Source organism: Mytilus californianus, unplaced genomic scaffold (genome assembly GCF_021869535.1).
Source record: "Mytilus californianus isolate M0D057914Y unplaced genomic scaffold, xbMytCali1.0.p SCAF_7, whole genome shotgun sequence".
NCBI lineage: Eukaryota > Metazoa > Mollusca > Bivalvia > Mytilida > Mytilidae > Mytilus > Mytilus californianus.
Window position 1 is genome coordinate 16,055,966 of NW_026262723.1, and position 12,602 is coordinate 16,068,567.

Genomic DNA, 12,602 nt, shown 5'->3' on the forward strand with positions numbered 1-12,602 from the left:
AAATCGTCCCTTCGTAAATTTTCGCACGTCATCACCAGTTGGTTGACCGTTATGGAATATCCGTTTAATAAATGACAACGGATATGTTTCAATTGTCGTAACTACAATCCGGTCCCCCTTTCCCTGAATGTGTCCTACCTTATTAGACTTATCACCAGGTTTGTACTAACATGCGCAACACGACGGGCGCCACATTTGGAGCAGCATCTAATTACCCTTCCGGAATACATGTGTTTGGTGGGGTTTTTGTTGCCAAGTCTTTAGTTTTCTATGTTTTGCTTTATGCACTATTGTTTGTATTTTCTTTTTTGGCAATGGCATTGTCTGTTAATTTTCGACTGGTGAGTTTAAATGTCTCTTTGGTATCCTTCGCCTCTCCGTTGCATACATTTTACATGTTTTATCTTTCAAGGAATTTGAGTGTTTTTGATAGCAGATAATTTGAAGTCTTTGTTTAGTATATATATATATTTATATATATTTATATATATATATATATATATATATATATATATATACATCAACATTATAATGGGTCCTTCAAAAACCTGTATTTTCTGTTGTTTATTTAGTGCAACTCGATACAGATTCCACGTAATTTGTTTTTGATAATTGATGAAATCGTCGCATTGTAACATCCGTGAAATATAATTTCCGTTGGCGCTTTGCTGACATGGCTGAGGATTGCTTTTTTTTCACGTCTACATTTCTATCAAATATGGCATGCCAAGTTTTAGATAATTATAACGAATGATGAAATAAATTTAGAACTGTAACAATACCATACATTGGTGACTACTAAGACTGGAAAGTTGAACTTTGACGACTAAAATATGCATACCCTGCCTTCAGCTTTCAAACAAAGAATTAAAACAATATCAAAAGAATACATCGTGTATCTTCATGGGTTGTTTGTCTCATGATGATGAAGATGGATGAATGATTAATGTTCAGATGAGATACTATTTAAGACTAGAACTAAGACTAATTTGTACCAGACTGACTGTCTGAGCCTGATTTTTGACGTGCTTGTACACAAGGTAACAGTGCGCAGAAAGACATATCATTCTCCTCAGACCCATTAGTATGACTATGAGCCGACTAGCCTATCCTCTTATCCATCAATATCGCGTGATTAGCTGAATCTCACCAAATACCAATTTCAAAGTCTTTGGTTTGATCCAGCTGGGGTTTGACGGTTAATTTTGAGTGTCTATCAAGTTTTATCTCAACTGTAACGATTACTTCTCACATAACGGTAGAATATTACATGGTGAAATTTATATATTGAATACTACATGTACATACTATAGGGATGCTGCATGCTCTTGGTGCAATTTATATTTATCATGTCTTACGTAGACCTTGTTTGCGTTACCGGAGACATTGGAGAAGTAGTGTTCAGTGTTTAAAAATCAAAAATATATTGGCGATATGAATGATTGGAAAGTTTTGTGTTTCCTGAAGATACTAGTAATAGGCCTCCTACCCATAACCACACGGGGCTATACGACTTTTGTTGAAAAATCCCTGTCTGTCTGACCTTAGGTTTCCCAAATTCTGAGTAACAGGTTCTTGTCTTTGTATATCGTGTCAGCTGAGAAATATGAGACTTTTTGTTCACTATAAATTATACTTAACCACTGACATAAAATATACTTAAGTAAATTGTCCTTATCAATATGTTTAGCCTGCTGGTAGAGAGCTCTCATTGTATCCATCTTTGGCTCATAGTTTTTACTAAATGAAAATAACTATATGATAAAAAACAAACTACGCAAAAATATTATCATCGTACGATCCGGAGTATCTGTGGGCTCAATTTTCCCATTAGAATGTACCAGTGTTAGCAGTAAGGTCAAGGGCGTTATAAATTGTTCCTATATTTGAACTTCGAAAAACGGGAAAATTAGTAAACTTGCTTTGGAAATCACTTATGACCTGTACATTTATGCTGTAGAAAGATTTCTTATTTAAAACATACTGGTTCGCCATAATTTGTTGAATTATACCGAACAACAATGAGTTCATGTTTACAATTAGAAATGCTCAGAAAGCGATAGCATACAACCTGCCAAAATGTGCAATTTCTTTCTGTTATAAGATTTCCGTTGTATGAACCTCTCCGATCATTCGCCTTGCCTCGTCTTATCCCTTTTCAATGTATGTTTCAACTCAACTACTAACAAATTTATTGTGTTTCTTTCAAATCTAAAACGCATTCAGAGCTGATCATTGCTCAAATCCAATAGGGGATAAATACCTCTAAAATGTCTCATTTTTCGAGTCTAAACCAATTTGTTAATTGCTACAACAGCCATATTGGATGTTTTACTCATATAATTAAAAATTAATACACCTTCATGGATTTAATTTTACGACAGGTTTAGCATTTTTAACACCGCATTGAATTCAACGACAAGTTGAACAACACTCTAGTCATATGATTTCTACATTAGAAACTGCCTTTACCAAGTCAGAAATGTGACAGTTGTTATCCATTAGTTTGATGTGTTTGAGCTTTTTAGTTTGCCATTTGACTACGGATTTTCCAAAGAAGTCAAATGTTTCGGTATCGAAATGAGTACGATACATTTTCCAACCATTTCCCGGTGATAAATACAGAAACTATCTAGAAACTAAGGTTCTTACTCCCTCAGATAAATTTTACTTTACATAAACATGTTTTTTCTTTAGGTCCCTATTAGTCATATAGCTCTCATGTTTCTTTTAATTGATACATCCTGGTCTTTGGAATGGTTTCAATTGAACGTTCCTGGTGTAGGTAAATAGCTCCGAACGCAAGATATTTGTTTTCATTCAATTTGAAAGTTTCGTATATAAACGCTAGGGCTCATGTTTGAATGCACGGTAGGTAATTTTGAGTAAATTGTCCCGCAACTAAACATGAACTTTATAAATATGTGGCTTAATTTTGACTACACATTCAATATTCTCTGTGCTTATGGAGTACGACCTACCACCGATCAGAAAACAAATACAGTTAACGATAATTTACTATCAAGATGACAACAGACTTTTAAATCCTTATCCTTGCTTTTACTCTGACAAAAATTGACGAAAAATTACATATAGTTGCCTAAATCCATATTATAGGATAAAGAAAGAGTGTTTGAAACACTTCGGCTCCATCCCTATGGCGTTTACTAACCCTCTATGGATCCGTACGCGGTCAGTAGCAAACCATATAACTTATAGTATTGCCATAAAATGTAATATTTTTGAAACATTAAATCTGCTTTTCTTTGTAGATTATGAGTGTCCTGTCGGATTTGTAAATTGCAAAGACGGGCTGCAGTGTATTCGTGCTTTTTCCATGTGTACTGGAAATTTTCTTGGTTCAGAGTGTAAAGATGGTTCCGATAATGATACAGATCATTGTTCAGGTATAAATTTGTGAATTATTTAAAATGGTTAAACGTAGAAATCAACGTTATATGTTATGAAATGTTTCAGACTGGTTCTTTTTGAAAAAGATGAAAAGGAGAAAATGTTCCTTCGAAAACGTATCCTTTGCCAACAAAGGTCCCGATAAAGTAAACAGGGACAATTTGCATCTCAAAAAATTCCAGAAACAGAAAAAGAAACGCAGTTTATTTTATATGCTGTGTCAGTGTTTATGAAAATATACCACGGCAAAAAAAAAAGAAAAATGAATATTGTCGCAGAATTCAAGCTTTTAAAATACATCCTTTCTATTGATTATTTTATCTTATTCATTTTTTGGTTTTTTTGTTCTTTTTTTTTAAGTAAGAGAAAAACAAATTTTACGCAGTTTGAGTAATAATAACATTTATGCTATCTTTAATATCAACGTTCAACTATAGTATGTACTGACTGATTGTAACTGTATTTTGTTTGGTTTGTTGTGTTGATTCTAAGCTGACTCTTTGGCATATAAACCATATCAGTCATGTAGATATGTAAACAATATTGCGATCAAGTTTGGTGAATAGGACATAAAACAAAATGAAATGAAAATAAGAGAGAACATATTTCTTTAAACAAATTGACGCTAAAGAGCTATAACCCTAGCACGTGATTAAGCTTCTTATATTGTTACTATGTGTATAACCGCTACAAAATTATGTTTGAAAATTCTCGAATATTAAACGACTCATTTGAGTGCACAGTTAACAAATAAAAATACATTTTGGTGCTCAAGACTCCTGGATTTTCAAATCCGGAATAAAACAATATTGCATTTTTTTATCTAAATGAGTGATATATAGCCCTCATTTTAAATAAATACATTCGCTAGACACATTCGCAGGCAGTATACACATAATTGATATAACGGATCGATTTGCATTAATTGAATATATTTGTTTTATTCACACTAAAGTGTGTAAAATGATTCTGTTACCTGTCACTTCGTGCGAATCTGAAATGCATGTCTTTTGAAACTGTGTTTATGTCCAAAAATTAGTAATTTATCGAACAGTTATTTATTTCTTGATATTGTAGCTTACGAATGCCCCGTGTACTTTGAAAAGTGTCCTAATGGTCATCAATGTGTACATAAGTCAATGATTTGTTCTGGGGAACAGATGTGTGATGGCGAATCAGAAGATGAACAACAATTTTGTAAAAGTAATTCATTAATTAACTTCTTTTTTATAAAGATGAGTATTTTCAATCGTTACAAGTAGCAGGGTTAAATGCAGGACTACTTCACATTTTACGGTTGACAGAAAAGAGCTATGCCAATTACCAGACATTCACTTATACTCCATTTCCTACTGAAGATAATAAAACAGATAAATAAGTAACTAATATGATGTGAGTAGGAATGTATGTATTTCATGTCTGGAATAAAATCACTAATTCATAGCCAAATTGCAATTTTGTCTGAAATTCAAATAAAGTGGCAGTCATTTTATAATAAACGAACCATTTTCTGACTTGTACTGAAAATCGCAGTGATTTCCGAATGTTGGGTAGTATAGAAACATGTACTTTTGATCTTAGCAAAAGACCAAATATCCTTTCATCATTTCATCCATTTATTTCTTTATTCAAGAGCTTTCAACAAATGTTCTTCATTTATCTCTAACCCTTGAGCTTTTATTTGATATCAAAGCTACCTAAATGTTTTATTTTTAAACAAAGTAAGTACAGGTATGCGTAGGAACTATTTTCTTTAAAAAAAAAAACACCTGTATGTTCTAATTTCTTTGATGTTCTTTGTAATCGGATCCGAATGATGGTTGTACACTTATTACAGAATCAATCTTCCTAGTATATTGTTTTTTTTTACTGCACTTAATTCATTGTATCAGATATCTTTAACAACCATTTAATTTCTCTAAAATCGCCATTTTACCTATGTTTTGTCTTATCTTGAAAACTATCATCGAAAGATAGCCACTTTAGATAGCAAACCTGACGATCACCATGACTGCGTATAGGTCGAGAAGTAGAGTTGAAAATGTTCATCACATTCACCGAGCTACAGGAAGGACTAGATAAAATAACTTTACTGCAGTTCCCAATTGTCGAATCTAGTAGTCTTCTTTTTGTCCACTGAGAGGAGTTGCAAGATGAGGATTGTTAGTGATAATTGCATAGAAAGAATTAAATGATTAGGATGATTGAAATGTTGGTTAACAATTACACTGTACTAATTGTTGCAAATGACAGTTGTTATCCATTCGTTTGATGTGTTTTAGCTTTTGATTTTGCCATTTGCTTATGGACTTTCGTTTAGAATTTTCCTCGGAGTTTGGTATTTTTGTTATTTTACTTTTTGAATTTTTGTTGATTTCTGATCAGTGGCCGCACATAGGTTTGTTAAGCCTCCATTTCGTTTGCCCGACATATACCAATCCGCGAAGGTAACACTCTAATCCGTAGACGAGATTTGTTGATTTACAATTCAAATCATCGGAGCTTCTGGTAAAATACGATTTCTTAGTTAAATTGCTAGTGAATTGAGCATCTGTTATTTAGATTGTACAGGTCTTGCAGTTTTTGGTTTCACATTTTAATTTGAGACAGTGTTGTTCAGATTCATTAAAATCGAAAATGTAAGAGGTTTAAGATAATCTAATAAAATAGAGTATGTTAGGTGTATTTTGGAAAAAAACAAGGGTAATGCTTGGTCATCTACTCCCTGTTTTTTTTTTTATTATGCTAGTTGCGTGAATGATTCTGTTGTAAACAAAGCGACTGAGGTACATTTTTTATCTACACATCGGCTTATCATTCCGAAGTTACTAGGATATATCCCAGATTTTAGTGGGGTTTCTGATTTTTAAGTTTTCCATGTTTTGTTTCATAGACTATTGTTTGTCTTTGGTAATTTTTTCTTTTTTTTTATTTCTTTTTCAGTTTGTCTTCGACTTGTGAGTTTAAATACCCCTTGGTATTTTCTATCCCTCTTTCTCGGTTCGCATCTTTCAGATATGTCTTTTTTTATGTATGCCTGAAACATATATTTAAAGATGAAACAGAAAATCATCATCCTTATCTTATGTTAACTGCACATTGACAAATTAAAAATGAGTACATGGAATGTTCATGTTGTTGTTCAATTGCAGCACGCAGCTGTGGTGACATTATGTCGAAATGTGATAATGGATACCAATGTGTGCTCAATTTCAAGACATGTGATGGTGTTGCAGATTGTGCAGATAGTTCAGACGAGAATCCAGACTTATGTGTAGAGAGTATGTTTATTTGAATCGAATTAATCAATGATTGATATTATATCAATAAAACAAATGATAGCCGAAAGGTTCAAGGAATGAAAATGACTTTCGATGTTCAAAAAAACCTAAGATAACTTTTTTTCATTTATCAAATAATTCACAGATTAATTTCCATTACATATGTTTTCATAATATAGTGTGTGTTGTGTTGCCAAGCATATATTTAAGTTGTCTTCGATTTAAGCATTTATAGACATTTAGAGAATAGAAATTAATTTTTAAACATGTTTTTTATGAGATTATTTCCTTGCTTTAGGTACACTACCTCAAACAAAATGTACTATCACAAGTGGTTGCATGTTGAAATGATATAAACACACAATAAATACTAACAATCAAAAGAAACCACAATAAATACTAACAATCAAAAGAAACATAATCAATGAATAATTTTCTAGTATTGTTATTCTAGTGTTAAATGTATATAAACAAAATGTATATGTCAATAAATCTAATCAGCTTTTTATTCCCTGGGTATTCAGTGGAGTTTAACAGGGTACGTCAAGAGAAGCTTGGAATCTTGATGGTTTTTGTATCAAGCAATATTTGATGAATAAAACTATAATGTTGAACAAAATAAATAAATTAATACTCGTGTAAAACTGACCATGCATTATTGTTTAAAGTAAAGATCAAATGATTATAAGTTTTAGAAAATAATTCAATTGTTAAACAAAATATTAAGCACATAGTTCATGAATCATATACATGTACGTTAGACCTACATTAATATTCGGATAAGTATTCCTCAAACAGCACATATTTACAAAGTCATTATGTACAGTATTATCATATATAATAAATTTTGTACATATGTTAAACTGTAATGGGACATCAGTCAAAGGGTTTAAGATACATACACTTATTCTTATTTCTTTGCATCTTTTTTAAAGATCGTATCTGTCCAGTTGGAATGGTGAAATGTGAAGATAAGGTTCAGTGTATTTATGAAATACAGTTTTGTAGTAAATATCCTGACTGCAAGGATAAATCGGATGAAAGCCCAGAGATTTGTACAAAAGGTAATTAAAGATATTTTATCATTTCAAAAATAAATGCTAGTTTTAGTATGCAGTACTAATAATTTTTACAAATTTTAAGCCTGTTGTCTTTGATGGTTATTTTTAATTGTCTATGCCGTTTTATCATATTTTGACAAGATGTTAGCAATACGGTTTTATAAAACATTGAACATTGGAACGTGTGTGTCGGAAGACTTACAGAAATAGATATTGAGCAAAGAAACTGTGCACATATACCAATTACGCAAATGCTTTTATTATACTTCATGTCAAAATGCCAGATTTTGATTGGTTAATACGAGAGAGACAATTTACTCTATCCCATGGCAAATACTATATTACCCTTCACGGAGACGCTTGCTCAAGTGTGCGCTTTAATAAATACGGATGATTGTTGTAAGACGACATAGTTTATTAATTTGAATTTGAAATTTAATAGACAGTAATAACAGAACATTCAGTATACTTGATTAAATAACACATACCTGAGAGGGTGATAGAGTAGATTGTTACCCCTCGAAAAGACATTGTCATGACAATGTTTTCTATGGGTAACAATCTGCTCTATCACCCTCTCAGCTATGTGTTATGTATATAGTGTCTGTCCTCTTGGTTTATATATTTTATATACTTAGAAACAATATACCAACTTTACCTTTATATGGGATATAAGTTTCCCAACCCATTCCGTATTCAAGAGATTGCAGCTGCTAGTTAGATTTTATAAAAAGTCATTAGTGTCTAAGCAAATAGTTGATGAACCAGGGTAATTTCAAAGAATGTTGTGTCCTTTTGAAAGAAAAAAATCATCGATGGATTCCAAGACCTAGTTGATACATATTTTATATCAAATTCACCAATAATATATGATGGTCTTGAAGTTTAGATTATAGGTACTGACGTTGTTTATCATCTTGATAACGTGTTATAGTGTTGTTGTTTTTTATTTATCTTTGTATATATTCTGTGGTCTTGAAGTATAGATTATAGGTACTGACGTTGTTTATCATCTTGAGAACATGCTATAGTGATTTTTTTATTTATCTTTGTATATATTCTGTGGTCTTGAAGTATAGATTAAAGGTACTGACGCTTGTCATCATATTGATAACGTGTTATAGTGAACTTTTTATTTATCTTTGTATATATTCTGTGATCTTGAAGTATAGATTATAGGTACTGACGTTGTTTATCATCTTGATAACGTGTTATTGTGAACGTTTTATTGATCTTTGTATATATTCTAATATAGTCCAATATAATATACTATTGTCTTGTATTTAAACATCAAGCCATTGTGTTATTGTGAAATGGAAATTTTTGTATAGTTATCTTTCATTTATGGTAGGGTACTTTGTCTACCGAGTGTATATATATATATTTACCGTTTTGTTTTTCTTTGTTGAAATAGTTATTTCATTTTAATGTGATTAAGATTTAATTACAAAAATTGACTGCTGTGCCTGAATTTGTGACTCTTTAACCTATTATTTCTGTTTGTTTTGCTAACACATCGTTGTCAATATAATATACTTCTATTTAACTAGCATTATGCCATTGTCTACACAATGAAACGCAGGTCAGGGAAATTACAACCGCTTTCCATTTGGTTGATTTGTTTTAACTTTTGATTTTGCCTTTTGATAAAGGATTTTCCGTTTTGATTTTTCATTGGAATTTGGTATTTTTGTTATTTTACGTTATACTTTTTGTTTTCTGTATGTTTTCTTTTTACCAGTGTATTTCCATGTGTATGTTAAGGTCGTTCATGGTATATTTTCTTGTTTTATAATGTTATTGTATTCATGTACTAATGTTTTGCATTGGCGGTTATAGAAAATATAGATATTTATTACAAAGAACAAACATTACCGAGTTGAGTACAAGTGAGGAGGGGATCGTGTAATGAGTATATGATTTTAGACACAACTATAAGAGAAAGACTTGTATTATGTTCTATTTGTCCTAGTATTAAAACAGCACCAAACAATAAAATTGAGAATGGAAACGGGGAATATGTCAAAGAGACAACAATTCTATCAAAGATCAGAAAACAGGCCCCAGGCCACCAATGGGTCTTTAAAAGCTGGTCCCTCGACAAAAATGTGTACTGGTTCAGCAAAAATGGACGTCACTAAACTCCGAAACAAACAAAAATGAACTAAAAATTAAAAAAAACAAAAAACAAAAAAAACATACAAGACTAACAAAGGCCAGAGATTCCTGACTTGGACAGTCTCAAAAATATGACAGGGCCAAACATGTTTCGGTAGATCTGAACCTGTCCCCTATACCTCTAGCCAATATAGAATAAAATAAAAAACAGCAATTCGCACAGTAAAACTCAGTTTGAAAGAGGTCCGAGTCTGATGTTAGAATAGGTAACAGAAGAAAGAAAGTAAAATGACAATGATGTTTAAGTTAACAAAGAACTACTATATGTAGCAGATACTGGCATGTTCTTTTAGCTAATATTTGATACCAGGAATCGGGCTATTATTATTGTTTTTAGGAGTAACACGTTCTTTATGTTGAATATGACTACGTTCATGACTGAAATAAACAAAAGGAATCTAAGGACTTTACGTCAGATTTTTCTTGTTTTATCCATTTCGTGCAGTAAATAAGGAGTGAATCGCGGATGATGTTACAACACTCATTCCAATTGATAATTTACTGTAGACGATATTTAGGTCCTTAACTGAGGAATAATTTCAACTGCCGGTCATGCACGATGTTTACGTCTCCTGTTATCCATAAATGTTTTTGTAATTACTGCAATTGCATGACTTATGTGTATGGTATATTAAAATATCTACGCTATTTTTACAGACAGAGCTTGCCCTACTGGAATGTCTAGGTGTTCCGCAAATGACCCTAATTGCATATATGATAGTTGGTTCTGCAACAACCAACCAGAATGCGAAAACAGAGAGGATGAAAGTCCGAATAGTTGCTTTAATCGTAAGAAGATATTTAAATTAACACATGTGTACATAAAGATGTTAACTCGTGTATTTTACATATATACATGTATAGCATGCCTTACATCGAACTTATTGACTGTTTATGTGCAAAAAGAGGCAGATTTGTCATATATCGACTGCATTTACCCACTTCGTTTGTTTGGGTTAAATTTGAACGGTAACAGGACTGGTGAATTTGAGCTTATCATTTTATATTTACTCAGATGTGCGTAAAATATAAGTCGATGTTTCTTTTTATTTTTTGTTTCTTCAAAAAATGATATACATGATATGTAAAGTTTCTCAAATATATAAAAATGCAGTATAAGGTTTAGACTTCCCCTTTTTAAATTGACCTTGGAGTTAGATTGTGTTGTTAAGACTTTATTCAACACATTGTGTTCTTTTGAAAATGTCTGTTCAGAGTAAAAAATATAAAAGTTCGTTTCTGTTGGCTAATAAAGACTAATGTTTGATTTTGTCAAGTTTGATAGGTTTCTCCCTCTTGAAATTACCTGAGAGTTCAGTATTATTGTTTATACTTAATTTATTAGCATGTTTTCAAAATGTTTAGTATTAACAATAAATATTAGCTGGTACTGATACTGTTTAAGTGATTGCTTGTTCATGACTAATTTTCTATTTATTTGTGTACATAACAAAAAAAAAGTTTTCATACCATTACTTTAAAAATGATACGTATTGCAGTGTCCATTAAAAAAAGGGAAGATCGCTGCATGTAATATACATTCAAGAGTCTATCCTAAATTGGGGTAACTTGTTGGGCTTTCTAATTACCGTTTCGATTCCTAACATCGATGAAGAGGCATTTTTTGTCGAAATCCGGATATGGTGTACAAAAACCTTTGCAACTTTTGTTTGCGGTATATCATCTTTTCCGCAAATTTATTGTTTTCTGTTTAGTATTAAATTTAAAATTAAGATCCATTTATTACATCGGTGATCCGTTTATTTGGCAATCGCCAGGGTTTAAGAACATTTGTTGTTCGACCTGTTAGTCAAATGCGTGTTGTTAAAATATACTTTTTCCACTTGTTTGGTCTTTTTGAAAATGTTGTTTGTGCTGTATTTAGAACCCTCTAACAAAAACTTGTTTTGCATGCACACGTATAAAAATTACGGTTTTTATCCAACGCTATCATAGGTTTGATCGTTGCTTTCAATTAAGGCTTGTATATATATTATATATTTATATGTGTAAATTATGTCTATTTATGAATTTAATGTCAATCGCATATTTTTGAATACTTTCGTTCGTATTTTCTTTTTTTAATTTTCTAAGTATGCTGTTTCGTTGTAGTATACGTGTACAATGTCAAATTTAACATTCATGAATGATACAGAATACCAAAAATCATTTTCATCAAAAAACGTTTCAATATATTACTTTATATTCATTAGACATTGTATGTTTTTGTTATTTTATCTTCACAGGTCCAAAAGGATCCAAGAAATTTCCGTGGTTGACATAGTAGTTGGATTGAATTTTTGAGTAAAACGAACTTGCTTTCATCATAAGACGACAGAAAAAAAATGCATTATGTTATACATACTACATGCCTTTACTGTACATGTAAACAGTGTGGATTACAATTTGGGGTGTAGAAATTTTGTATTGAGATGTTATCATCATATGATAATAAAATGATGATAAACCATGGCATTGTCAAATTTCGATTAGTTTAATTTGTATCGCTAGAGAAAAGCCATTGGCGTTACCATCCATTGCTAGTATGCATTGCCTTAATGACGATAATAAAATCAGATGAAAGTCCCCTTTACGGTGGTTGCTATTGGTATTCTACCAAAAACAGATAATCAACAGCAACATCTGCATTAAGGGTACAAACGTGAATTAG

The 12,602-nt window shown here is 31.7% G+C and overlaps 2 protein-coding genes across 6 annotated transcripts in view; both read left to right on the plus strand.

Annotated features, from left to right (window-relative positions):
• The window catches only part of LOC127708932 (low-density lipoprotein receptor-related protein 2-like), a 423,265-nt gene extending 410,864 nt beyond the window's left edge, over positions 1 to 12,401 (plus strand). For both annotated transcript variants that reach the window (XM_052214131.1, XM_052214138.1), the window contains exons 17-22: positions 3,273 to 3,407; positions 4,489 to 4,614; positions 6,564 to 6,692; positions 7,628 to 7,756; positions 10,589 to 10,720; positions 12,178 to 12,401. In XM_052214131.1, coding sequence (XP_052070091.1) covers positions 3,273 to 3,407; positions 4,489 to 4,614; positions 6,564 to 6,692; positions 7,628 to 7,756; positions 10,589 to 10,720; positions 12,178 to 12,215 — 689 coding nt within the window. In that variant the 3' untranslated portion in view covers positions 12,216 to 12,401. The remainder of the gene's footprint in view (positions 1 to 3,272; positions 3,408 to 4,488; positions 4,615 to 6,563; positions 6,693 to 7,627; positions 7,757 to 10,588; positions 10,721 to 12,177) is intronic.
• The window catches only part of LOC127708934 (low-density lipoprotein receptor-related protein 2-like), a 327,071-nt gene that overhangs the window by 29,033 nt on the left and 285,436 nt on the right, over positions 1 to 12,602 (plus strand). The window lies entirely within an intron of this gene.